This window comes from Neodiprion lecontei, chromosome 2, assembly GCF_021901455.1.
Source record: "Neodiprion lecontei isolate iyNeoLeco1 chromosome 2, iyNeoLeco1.1, whole genome shotgun sequence".
Taxonomy (NCBI): domain Eukaryota; kingdom Metazoa; phylum Arthropoda; class Insecta; order Hymenoptera; family Diprionidae; genus Neodiprion; species Neodiprion lecontei.
The window spans coordinates 6,027,863-6,041,134 of record NC_060261.1 but is presented as its reverse complement, the minus strand read 5'-3'; the positions used below and the strand labels follow the sequence as shown (position 1 = coordinate 6,041,134).

General features: G+C 37.8%; 1 protein-coding gene and 1 long non-coding RNA gene across 4 annotated transcripts in view; one reads left to right on the top strand and one right to left on the bottom strand.

Moving 5' to 3' along the window:
- Nucleotides 1–13,272, bottom strand: part of LOC107225894 (myosin heavy chain, non-muscle) — a 38,971-nt gene that overhangs the window by 1,272 nt on the left and 24,427 nt on the right. Inside the window, exons 4-11 of one of the 3 annotated variants that reach the window (XR_006902664.1) lie at nucleotides 8,243–8,266; nucleotides 7,751–7,783; nucleotides 6,815–6,907; nucleotides 6,553–6,715; nucleotides 5,130–6,466; nucleotides 2,090–5,009; nucleotides 1,378–1,993; nucleotides 1,184–1,250 (exon numbers count right to left, since the gene is read on the bottom strand). Coding sequence is in view for 2 of the 3 variants with exons in the window: in XM_046730595.1 (XP_046586551.1) it covers nucleotides 1,378–1,993; nucleotides 2,090–5,009; nucleotides 5,130–6,466; nucleotides 6,553–6,715; nucleotides 6,815–6,907; nucleotides 7,751–7,783; nucleotides 8,243–8,266 (5,186 nt within the window). In the remaining variant the exon portion in view is untranslated. The remainder of the gene's footprint in view (nucleotides 1–1,183; nucleotides 1,251–1,377; nucleotides 1,994–2,089; nucleotides 5,010–5,129; nucleotides 6,467–6,552; nucleotides 6,716–6,814; nucleotides 6,908–7,750; nucleotides 7,784–8,242; nucleotides 8,267–13,272) is intronic. The other 2 variants (XM_046730595.1, XM_046730596.1) reach the window with 2 other exon arrangements.
- Nucleotides 177–8,999, top strand: LOC124292762. The gene is made up of 3 exons (XR_006902669.1): nucleotides 177–221; nucleotides 6,565–6,649; nucleotides 6,844–8,999. It is a non-coding gene; the product is annotated as an uncharacterized LOC124292762 (long non-coding RNA).

Below are 13,272 nucleotides of genomic sequence, written 5' to 3'. Positions count from 1 at the left end.
ACAAAAAAAATTATAAAAAAATCATTGTTCAACAATTTTTAAATACAGTAGTGGATCTAATATTATCCCTGCTCGTATATCAATGATATGCTTGGTAGTGCCTTCATGGTATATGAACCTCATTCTAAAAATAGCCCGCTTTTTGTATCTGCAGCGTCACGTGACTTCTGCATTTTTCATTCCTTTTTTGAAGCCCATAGGTAGAGAAAGAGAGAATGCTAGTAAGTAATTTTCTCCCGATCTTTTAATCGATGTAGGAATTGAACAGAAAATTATAAATGTCTGATATCATTGTACGATGTAAAACTTTTGCCAATATTACGTATTCTATACTCTTCATATTTCTCAAAGAGTAAAACAAAGTTTATTTTTGAAAAATGTCAATACTAATAAACATTCTATTATATTGAGGATTAAGAGAAATAGAGATATGTGAAAGAGAAAGAAAGAGAAAGAGAGAGAGAGAGAGAGAGAGAAATAAAATATGCAATAACGTTCGATATATTTGATTTGATACAATTTCGTACATTATTATATGCTGGGAGGATTTGACACATGGAATAGGAAGATATCAGCAACAGAACATAGAGGGTATGGATGGCAGTCATAAAAGCATCAGCCTCCTTTCAGAGAAAAGGCAGTGGAATTGTTTTTCCCTAAATATCACCCGCAGCTAAGAAGCAAATTATTTCTGTCCTATACAGTTGCGATGTAATGAAGAAAATGAATGACAAGCATTGAAATAAACCAAATATAGACTGGGCTGTAATAATATTTGAGAGTTGAATCACCAACTTGTCATGAGATAAAAATTGTCTCCCAGCTTACAGTTAATCAGTTATGCAGATTCACATATAAAATTAGTTATTAATTCAGTCATGATTCGTTAAGCTTATAAAAGTTCAGTCAGGATTAAATTTTTTTTACTTCCGACATTACGAATCGTAATCTGTCTCCACTGGTTGAATAGTTAGAAAAACAGTTTAACCGTCTTTAAGAGATAATGTGATAACTTACTCTAAATATTCTTTATCACGATTGGGATGTAAGCTCATTCAATGATAATTATTCTTTTTAACGATGATCACCTGATTAATCACCTACGTCATTGATTCCTAAATATATAGGGATATACACATATATCACAAATTGATAACTTAATTTACAATTCGACGAAATGCACCTTGGGTTTCAATTGTATTATTGAAGCAGCGACTGCTCTTTTGCCTGTTTTCCAAGATCAGTAGGAACTAAAATCAATCGACGATATACATTGTAAAATGGATATCAACAAGTAAATTGAATAGTAATTACCAAGCCACCCTTTAATACACAGATGGTAAGAGTTAAGAGAATAGAAAAGGGGAGTATAACTACCTCCATTTATTCCTCAAGTTGGCAACCTCACGAGTCAGCGATTCGTGAGACTCCATCATGTCCTCCAAGTCCCGTTGTGCCTTTCGTTTCTGAGTTTTTTCTCTAGTTACTTCTTCCTCAGCTTCATCTAGCTGTCTCTTCAAAGCCTTCATTCTTACATTGACCTTTTCAACCTGTTCCTTATATTGATCAGCGTTTCTTCGCTCATCCTCGAGCTGTATAACCACCTCCTTGTACTTCTTGTCTAACTTTCTGTTGATTTTCTGCTGTGCAAACCGTTCTTTGCCTTCAGCTTCGAGCTGTTCATCAAGATTATTTATCTTCGACTCCAAAGCTTGAATCGTTGCTTTGGTTTTTGTACGTTGTGCAGTTTCCAGCTCGGCCAATTTCGCCTTCAATTCTTTGTTCTGCCTCTCCAGTAACATTCTGTGAGTTTCAAGTTTTTGGGTCGTCGAACGTTCCGTCGCCAAATCTGTCGTAAGCTGTTCAATATTGATCTGTCCTTTCCTGGCTCGGTCCATCAAAATCTCACTGTTAGATTGCTCCTCCTCCAGCTCTTCTTCTAAGGTCGCAATTCTCGCTTCCAATCTACGTTTTTCGTCTAGTAGCAAGGTACCTTAAATAATCGAAAATTGCTTCATTAAAAACATTCTTAAAATACTATCAGGAACAAAACAAATTGCAAAATTGTAAAACAGGAAACGCATTGTACCCTTATTGGCATTGTTGTTGATTTCCTCTTGAAATTCATCCCTCTCGCTCTCAGCAGTACGCCGATTTCTTTCGCTGCTTGCCAAATCTTCCGTGAGTTGCATAAGTTCGGCTTCTAAACTCTTGACTTTTCTCTCGGTTTCCTTGGCGCTAGCGGCCAAGTCATCTCGCGCAGCTCTGGCTTCCTCGGTTTCTCTTGCACAGTCTTTGACCTGTGCCTGAAGTTTCTTAAGTTGTTTAAGAGCATCTTCCTTGACCTTGTTATGCATTTCCAACTGTTGTTCAATGTCCTTATAATCAGCTTCCATCTTTTTACGCTGTACAATGGCTGCAGCACGCTGCTTCCTCTCATCCTCAAGTTCGGCTTCGAGATCCCGCAACTGCTTGACCAAACCTCTACGTTTTTCTTCAGCCTGTTCCTCTTTGGCTTGGAGATCACGTTCAAATTGCGCCCTGAGTGCCTGCATGTTTACCTCTAGTCGCAACTTTGCGTCTTCGGTAAACTGAAGCTCATCCTCCATCTCCTCAACTTGAGATCTTTGCTCAGCCAACTGGGATTCGAGTGCGCGTTTAGCTTTCTCGAGCTCGTGTACGTTCTTGTCGGCGGTACCCTGGTTGTTCACCAGTTCGTCGAGCTCAGCCTGAAGTCCCCGTCTGCCCCGCTCAAGCTCTTCAACCTTATCATTCATCTCGTCCAATTGACGAGTCAACGAAAGTACCCTGGTTTCCTTTTCTCGCGCTTCCCGTTCAGCGGCGTCACGTTGTTCAGCATACTGTTCAGATATCGCCTTTTCTTCCGCAAGTACCTTGTCAAAGTTCTTCTGTTTCTTTTCCAGCTCCATCACCTTCGCCCGCTGTACTTCCAGCTCGATATTACTGTCTTCCAATTCAGCTTGAATCTTCTTCTTAGACTTGTCCAATTTGTCGTTTGCCGCTTGTAGTTCCTCAACTTGCCTTTGAAGGGCTTCGATGTCTTTCAAACAGCGTTTTCTCGCCTCTTCCAAAGCCACCGCAGCCTCGGCCTCCTCGTCGCCACGTTTCTTTGCCTCGGCTAACAACATGGTCAGACTTTGTACTTGCTTGTCCAAAGATCGTTTGGCTTCCTCCTCCTCGTCCAACTGCTCTTGAAGACTCTCCTTTTCACCTTCAAGTGCTCTCAGCTTGGAACTGAGGGCAAGTTTTTGCCTTGTCTCCTCTTCTAGTTGCTGTTGAATCTCGGCAAATTGCGACTCGCAAGTAGTGGCCGCTTTCAGTGCAGCGGACGCCTTCAATTCGGCAGCTTCCAGCTGTTGAGAAACACTCTCCGCTTCCTGCTGCAATTTTGCAGCTCTTTCAGCCAGTTCCTGTTTGGCCCTCTCAACTTCCGCAACTTTAGCATTTAATTCGGCTAACTGTTGTTCGGCTTGTTTGCGCCTTCGGTCAGATTCCTGTCTACTCGCACCAACGGACCTTAGTTCGGTGGTTAGATCGGCATTCTCAGCTTCCAGGGTCGACTTTGCCTTTTCTAAAGCGACTTTAGCCTTCTTCAGCGCATCCATCTGCTCGTTAATTACCGTCAATTCGTGAGAATGTTTATGGCGCATATCGGCCAAAGTACCTTCATGCATGGATGTCTCTTCTTCAAGATTTTTCTTTAACGTCGCTAATTCTTGTTCCCTTTTACCTCTAAGTTCCTGTTGTGCCGCTGTAACGTCCAAAGAGTCGAGTAACTCGTTTTTCAAGGCCTCCAATTCCTCGTTAAGGTCTCGTTTCAATTTCTCCGCCTTACTTCTGGCTATTTTTTCAGCCTCCAAGTCTTCCTGTAATTCTGCGAGTTGCGATTCCAGTTCCCTGAGAGCTTTCTGAGCCTGTGCTTTGGCAGCTCCTTCCTCGTCGATTTTCATCATAGCCTGAGCTAACTCTTCCTCGCGTTTACCCAGCTGTAATTGAAGCTCCTCAAACTGCGTCCTACGCTCAGTGAGCTGTTCTTTCAAGTCCGAAACTTCGGTTTCTACCTTACGCTTAGACCTGTCCACCTCTTGTCGCTGCTGATGATCCTTGAGCAATCTTTCCTCAAGATCGGCGATTGTCGCCTCGTGTTTTGCTTTCAATTTCGAAAGATGCTTAGCCTTCTCCTCTTCCTCGGCAAGAGTTTGCGACAAATCGTTTGATCTCTCCTCAAGAATCTTCTTTTCTTTGAGCAATTTTTGATTAGTATCGTCCGACAGCGCAAGATCTTCTTCGAGCTTCTTTATTTTAGCATCACACTGAACCTTTTCAAGCTGTAACTTTTGCCTAGCAGCCTCTTCCTCCTCTAATTGTTCTTCAAGATCACTTATGTTTAACTGCAACTTTTTCTTTTCTTGCGTTAGGCCGGTGCTTCGTTCCTCTTCTTCTTCTATCCGAGCCTCCAAGTCGTGTAATATTTCTTCCAGCTCCTGTTTTCTCGCAGCAAGTCTCGCCCTCATTTCCTCAGCTTCGGCACAGAGCTCGACTTCAGCCTGCAACTGTTCGGCTAGAACCGTTTTTTCCTCAATAGCCATCTGATACTTTCGCTCGTACTCTTGAGCCGAATGAAGCTGCATCTCAAGCTTATCCCGGACTTGTTTCAGCTCATCTTCCTTCTGCGTGAGCTTCTCCTCTTGCTTGGTAACTTCAAGAAGTGGCTTAACCTTCGTGTACAACCTCCACCATTGCCAGTTGCGAAGTTTCAAGTACGCTGCACAGTTCCTCTGTATAATACGTATAGCGTTCAACTGTTGTAAACGTTTTTGATAATTCCTGCGGGCCAAGAAACCGCGACAGAACGCCTGGAAATTCACAATCAGATCAGTGATTTTGTAATCTCTTTCCTCCTCAAGCTGCGCCAGCACTCCTGCTCGGAAAAATATCTTCGACTGACCAACGCGGTAAAGATTCGGATCCAATTCCAAGGCTTGAATCTGTAAAAACGCGACAAAAACAAGTTTTATTAAATATTCTACATGACTATACAGCTTGTAATTATCATTTTCGGAATAAAAATCTACAACTAAACCGAACCCGAAAATCTCGACACTTACCATTTTTTCACAAGCCTTTTTGCCATCCATAAATCCTTTCGGAATAACATTGGGAGTGAGGAGTTCGTAGCGTTGCCTGAACTCCTGGAAGGGTATTCTGTTGGGGAAGCCTTGACGGCATATACGAATTCCTTCGAGAACACCGTTGCATCTCAGCTGATCAAGTACGAGAGGAGCGTCAATTTTTCCAGCCCGTTTCTCGTGATTCGGTATAATGCATCTGACGAAGTTCGGATTCGTGTTACGCAGAGTGACCATAAGCTTGGCCAACTGTTCTTTGTACAGCTGAGAAACGGTCCTGAACATTCCTTTCCGAGTTCTCGCCCCGAACTGCGTATCGGTGAGGGCTTGCTGCGCCATTCCAACGATTTCTGCATCCTTCCAAATGTGGCACACAAACTGATCCTGAGACTGCTGCAAAAGACTGACGACGTTTTCGTTCAGAGGATCCATATTCTTCATGAGCCATTTGGCGGCCGAATAATCGACCTTACCAGCGTAATGAATTATCGCGAAATCTGCGACACCGCGGAAATCGGTCTTCATGAATTTCGGATGAACGCTGTGAGCTCCGACCAATTTTTCAACGAACGTTTTGTCCGTTGCTTTCGGGAACCAGCATTCTTCGTCGAGCAGAGCCATTATGCCCATAGGTTTGTCGATAAGGTCGATTGTCGGCTGGAGATCGAGGCCAAAATCGATGAACTTCCACTCGATACCTTCTCGCTGATACTCTTCCTGCTCGAGGATGAACATGGTGTGGTTGAACAGTTGCTGCAGTTTCTCGTTGGTGTAGTTGATGCACAACTGTTCGAAGGAATTCAATTCGAATATTTCAAAACCAGCCATATCCAGTATGCCGATGAAGCTTGCTCCCTGTCGCTTCGTTCTGTCCAAGGATCTGTTTATCCTGTTGACAAGCCATCTGAACATTCTCTCGTAGCAGGCTTTGGAAATGGCCTCGACCGCAAATTCGACCTGTTCTTTTGTCTGCGCTTTGGTCACAAAGTCTCTGCCAACTTTGATTCTCGGTTTGAGGAATGCCTTCGTCATTTCTGTCACGCTCAGACCCAACAAGTGAGAAACTTTCTGGGCGACGGTATTGTCGGGGAGTGTCGCTTGGTCGGAATTTCTCTCCTGTCGAAACTGCATCGACCCGAACAACATCACAGCCGACACAATTCTGAATATCGATGAAAAATCTTCGCTCGTCATGCCCATTATGTTCATTGATTTTACCGTCGACTGAAACTCGGCAGAATCGTCAAAGCCAGGCACTGGCAGCGATCCGTTGGACAGGAAGAGATAGTTTTTGGGATCTTCCAGAATGAATTCCTCTGAAAATGAGAAATGGAAAGAATTTTAATTTTAAAATTCTATTGCAATATCAAACTACTCGGTAAGAAGATTACTCCACACTTACTTTTCTGTTCAGGTGAGGCGCCGGCTAGAAGTTGATAAAATATGTGGAAGGTTCTCTCGTCCTTGGCCTGACGGATAGCCCTGGATTTTTCAAGCAGGTAAGTTTCGATGTTGGCTCCGGCAATGTAACCAGATGCATCAAAGTTGATCCTGATGAATTTTCCCTGGAAGTGTACAAAGTGCATAAATTTAGTTGCACTGCAATGTTGAGTAAACTAATGGAATCGATTTTTTTTTATGTTAAATAAGGATTTTATTCTTACAAAACGTGATGAATTGTCATTCTTGACAGTTTTCGCATTTCCAAAGGCCTCCAAGATGGGATTGGCTTGCAGTAATTGTTGTTCCAGTTCACCCTGCGAAACAGATTCAGTCACAAGTTAAAAATCTGCGAATAATAACAGAAATAATTCGAGACTACAGAGTGCAAAATTTTACCAAAATTCCCTCCTTTTGCAGTGAAAATTAATTAAAAATTCCACATGCGATTACCTAGAGTAACTTTACACGACACTTGTACCGTATCAAATTTTCATTACAAATAATAAAAAAAATACCAACTCTCATACAGAATCGTTCTACTGGTAAATATTTTGGACGTCATAAAACAAAAATCTGTTTGATCGGTGAAAATATTGAAGTTTTACACACATGCTGGAATATGATTGAAGAAAAATTACTTTCTTGCAATACTACGTTTTTTTTCTATATTTTACTCTGAACTCATATTTTTTGTATCAGTATTGGTAACGACAAAGAATTTTAAATACAGATAGGAAAAAGAACTTCAAACGTACAACATGATACGGCACAGCGACCGATGCAGAATGTTTACGAATTTTGCAAGCACTGCAGATACACATATACATATATGTAAGGAATGCGATAAAAAAAAAAAGTTGCCCACGTTGCAACACAGGTAATATATACCCTCAGGCAACAATTATTATCGTCCGCACATGAAATATATCAGAAGACACAGAGAGTTAAAAATTATAGCAAGCATTAATTCTGCACTTTTTTTTTTTCAAATAAACTACCCTGTTTTAAGATTGTACAAAGAGAAAAGAAAAAGCAATTTTCAGGATATAAATAACCACATTAAAAAATATCAAGCAGGCAGCACCATCGTTATGCATATGATAATTATATATAATAAATTACACGTGTGTTCGTATATAATGATCAGTGTTAATTACCGAAAATTTTTCCGTAAGCGTCCCTGTAGGTGACTTCATTTACGATGAGCAGGAAAGCGAGTGAACAAAACAAAACAAAAAAAAAAGACAACAACAACCCATAATTAGATGTCATTATTTTTTGTTACTTTCACAAATGAATTTGTTACAAAATTGTAGTAATAATGAATATTGATGTGAGAAAAAAAAGCAACACGAAACAATGATACTGTTAATACTTAGGCCAAAATTTGGAAAAACTGAAAAAAAACACAGCCACATATATTTGTTAATTATATACCTATATATATATAAAAAACAAGAGGAGAAAAAATCTGGTAAATTCCGTAGACGTGTTAAAAAACGGTCGAAACCTAAATAATTATTAAAAAATTATTTTTCTTTCTTCTCGTTTCTAATAAAGCGTCGCATCTAAGGAATGGTGTATAAATTATATACCTATATAATACGTTAAACCTGATTTGGCTGTTCATATTTAATATTTCAACTTACAATGATCAACGCCGGACTTGGAGTCTGTGGGTGGATCCGGAAATGTCACCACCGAGAATAAAAGAAATTTTAAACATTAGATTCACTCGTCTCTTTACACAGAATATAACGTAATTTCTAAAACATTTTTGCTTATATAACTTACACGTATTATATGCGTTTGATTATCTAAACTTCGTAAATTAGGATAAAAAAAAAATAAATTAAATAAAAAATTTTCACATACATTCTTCGTGGAAAAAAATAAATTACAAGTATGAAAAACCAATCGTGAAAATTAAGACGGATTTAACATTGTGCGGGTAACCCTGTGTACAATTCATTTATATTTTTTGTGCTTCTTACAAAAAAAGAGGGGCAGGGGGGGCAAGAAATTGGGAACACGCAAAGGTGTGCGCGATGAATTGCGTAAAGTGCATTCATAATGCAATTAACGATAACTATCTCGTATAATAATGATTGACGGTGTTGCTCCTAATCTAATTTCATAATGTGCGGCACGCGATGCGAACCAAGTACCGCGTAGTTGAATAATTACGATAATAATGACAACAACAACAACAATAACAATAATAATAATTGGAACAAGTAGCAAGAAAAATAATAGTAATAATCGGTAAATACTTTTACAACTATTTTACAAAATTCCGTACAGATTGCTAAACGAATAAAAGAAAGCAAAAAAAAAAAAAAAAAAAAAAACCATCCCGGATCAAACGAAGCATCCGAGTGCAAATTCGATTAGTCACATTAAATATAGATCGATGTGATTTCTCAATTTACTTCAACGCCTTGTAAAATTTGTAAATACGTGTGTATAGATAATAATTACTTATCATCGTAAACATGATTATAATAACGATACTCTGATAATTGATAATTACACAATTATATGCTTATATTAATATCATCTCGACGATAAATGCTAATTGTTACTTATAGACGATGAATTTTCTAAACCGGAGTCACGACTTCCTGTATATTATAGATAAGAGAGGTAAGAAAGAAAGGAAAGAATGTAAGAAGAAGAGAGCAATAAAAGTAAATTACTTAACGGTTACGCATTACCGACCACGTCAAAGTCCCATGCTGTGGTCAATTTTCTGTCCTATGTTAATATCGTCGTTAAAGACTTGTTATAATTTATCCGGTCAACGAAGATAATTTATGCGCCACAATATTCCTGTCTGCACTTGTCTGAATGTAATATACAATTTATTATACAACTTTATTGTTCACAGGTTAATCATTATTATTACTATTATTATGTATGTACAATATTGTCTATAACTCTGTTTCTCGTACGACGAATGTTTTTTAATTCCTCGGATTATTTCGGTTACCTTTTTTTTCTTTTTTTTTCTCATTTTTAAATTCTTATTATTGTCGACTGTTGGAGACTGCAGAGAGACTCGGGAATTTCGTATCTCAGGTATGTAATAACGATAATAACAATAATATTAATATACAAGCCGGGGCGAGTGACTCAACGTCTGAGACCTTTTCAAAGCGCGATGTGTAAAATGAACGTAAACGGAAAGAGTTAAAAAAAAAGGGGGGGGGGGGGGGGGGAACACTACACATAAAACCTGCCCCGCTGCTGCAACAGCTGACGTTGAGACCAACGAATTTACAGTGGGTCCTTAAAAAATGTAAGAAAAAAAAAAAAGAAAAAAAAAAGAAAATGCTCGTAATCGCCGGAGTGAACGAAGAAGAAGAAGAAAAAGGAAAGAATACACCTGAAGCGGTACACGCACCTTATAGGTATACCTATATATGTGTATATGTATATATATATTGAGGGATACATACTCTCGTTAATCAATTCGCGAGGCGATCTCAATATATTCGATGTATGTCGAGGTTGCAGGATTATAAAAATACCATTGCACGTATACTATACGTACGTTCTTATATACATTACGAGTCTGCAAGAACGTCCATTGATGAACATAAAACTGCAAATTGTGAAATTGTAACGCGACTTATATGGTTTGTAATAATGTACATAAGAATTCCGCAAGCCACGCACATGATTATTATAATATTATATATAATAGTAATAATAATAATAATAATAATAATAATAATAATAATAATAATGCAATTTTCCTCATATAATAGCTATTTTATCAATAAAACATTTTAACAAATAAATTTACGTATCAACGAGTTACATCTGCAGAACGTCGTCAAAGAAATTAGACCGAGTGTTTGTACATACCTAGGTATAATCAAAGGTATGTTACTACGTGTATATTTAAGAACAATCGAATTCCGCCGCAACCGTCAAAGTCAAAGGTCAAATCTTGGCCATTCGCTTTTACGATCATTGCCATTTACTACCCGCAGCTTTTTATACGACAATGTGCTGCGAAACTGGTCCGCGTTATGATTGTTGTTATTTGTTTTGTTTTTTTATGCAACCTATTCTTTCTTGCGTAGAAGAAAAAGAAAGAGAAAAAAATTAGGAAAAAAAAAACCGAGGACTCTCAGCAGTTTTTTTGCAAACATAATATTATATACCGAACATTTTTTTCAGTCCTCAGTTTGTGTAATTTTCGAATCGGTTAGCATTGTTGTAATTTTCATATCAGGATGAGGAATAAAGAAAAAAAAAAAAAACTTGTCGCATATACGTGTGTATGTATAAATATATGGGCAATGATTTTGATATGTGTAAAAAAATATTTCCGTACAGTATATATGCAAATTAAAGAGCTAATGAAACTAACCCGACTCAACCGAATCTCGCTTGCGATCTTTAAACTATGTACTCAAATTGAAACGGTAAACAAACGCTACGGTGTATATATAACACAATAAAAATAAGCCTGCCTTTAATTATCGCATATCGTGAATTCTAAGATTTCAAAATTGTTTCAAATCCATTGGAATTTCCGAATTTCGGATATTGCACGTTACAGAGTTTTCTTCAACCTGAGGATATAATATTTTTTACAGACTAAGAATTGGAATTTCATAAACAAAATAAAGGCATATAAACTAACAAGAAAAATAGATAAAAATAAGCAAATAACAACAATGCTTCAATTTCGTATTTAAAAAATCACGAAAAACTCCAACGATCTATTTCCTATTCAATATAAGCTACCTGTATAAAGTAACCGTGTTCATTTCGCAGTTTACTCCGTATATAATATCATACGCGAACGAATAAAATATTAAATATAACGCTCAAGTTGATGGTGTAACATCTGTGCAAATATTCTACAGATATTCTATATATATGTATGTATATATATTGCAGCCAAGTTATGCACGTGATGGCGGGTATGGATGAAAAAAATATTTATTTATTTTTATTATCATATTTGTACACAAATGTATGTTACGTACAGAAATGCCAGAATACTGTGCAATCAAGTGATACCCATAATTTTTTCACGGAAAAAGAAGAGATACGTATACCGCAAGTATGTAACACATACATATAATATGTAATATGCATATACGCGTATATAATAAATGAAAAACCGCGCTCATTGTCGAAACACTTTAATGTGTAATTATTGCGTCATTTTCAAGTAGGAGGTATAATTTTAAACGTTGTTCGTAACGTCGAAACCTCTTATGTTATCGGTTAAAGAATACTTTATTGCGTCTAAGTATATATATATATATATTTGTTTGAAACAGGTTGAATCAGTCAATAATTACAGCATTCTTCAATACCCATCGGTCTACTTCTCTGTCAGCCGGAAGCATGTAATTTACGGTATTGTTCAATTTCGAATTGATCGAATATCCTTTTTTTCTTTTCTCTTTTTTTTTTTGGAATTTAAAGTACCGACAAAAATAATTCATGTGTAGAAAAAAATACATTCTTTTGCGAAACAATACGACTCGCTCAAAACTGAATGTTATTATAACTAAAATTGTCGATTTACGTAAGTGTATTGTGTTAAAAATAAAAAAAACGTTTCCGGCTCTTTCAACGGATTTCACAAAAATTTTTCATTATCGCTACGGAATGAGCAGCTATAGAGGATCGTTTAAGCCGAGTCTCGATTGTTAAGTGTGAAATGATCTCACGATCATACCATCTAAGGTAAGTTGGTAAGATTTATGAACGTTTTTCTCATTATTACACGCCCTGCGGAGACCTTTTCCGGATTGCGGTTCAAGCGGTTAAATTCAACTCACGCGTTAATCTCTCGCATATTTCTCCATGTTCCGTTTCTTATTTCTTTCATTACAATTTATGTTTCAATGATCCTCGAAACGTTTGCAGTTTCATTCACATTTAAATTGCAATGATTATTCATTAAATTAAATATATTATTACAATACTGAATCACGATAGAGACAAAGTGTAAGGTTGTTTTTCAAATTTTTTTCACGGAGACTATAATAAGCACAGTATAAGACATCCTGAACATGTACCGAAACAATCTCTTGGGACTTGAAAATCAACCGCGCATGCGCCGAATAATTCAATCTCATTGGTCGGCGAAATATTCCCGCAGCGATATTCTTGTCCGCGATGCAGGCGGGCCAACATACGCAAAATGTGTACGTTTGAATTTTCAAAGAGCGTAAGCGTTAAATTCCGACCGTTCTTTGAAGAATCAACTTTCCGACCCGATAACAAATGCTTCCCAAACCTTTCCGAGTCGCCGCCTCAATTATTTGAGATTCTAACCTCGAAAATTCGTATCTATTACATCGCCGGCAGAAACAGTGTGACAGCTGAAACTCGGGATGGCCAGCCTGCGCGAACAGACGATGAAAATCGCGCATGCGCGGTTGATTTTCAAGTTTCAGGACATTTTGCCGGTATATCATAATCGTGGTGGTAACAATTGTGTTCAAATAAAATTTCTCGACTTTTTCCCATGAAACTTAGGTAATGTTGGGCAGGTTTATAACCTAAAGCTCAAAAAGTTTTGTACCTTGAATATATAAACTTGGATCTAAAAAACCACACAGCATTGCTTCGTTTCGCACAAATAATTGGAAATTGAACAATACCATTTACGAAGCGTAGCTGAAGTTTGAAAAGGATT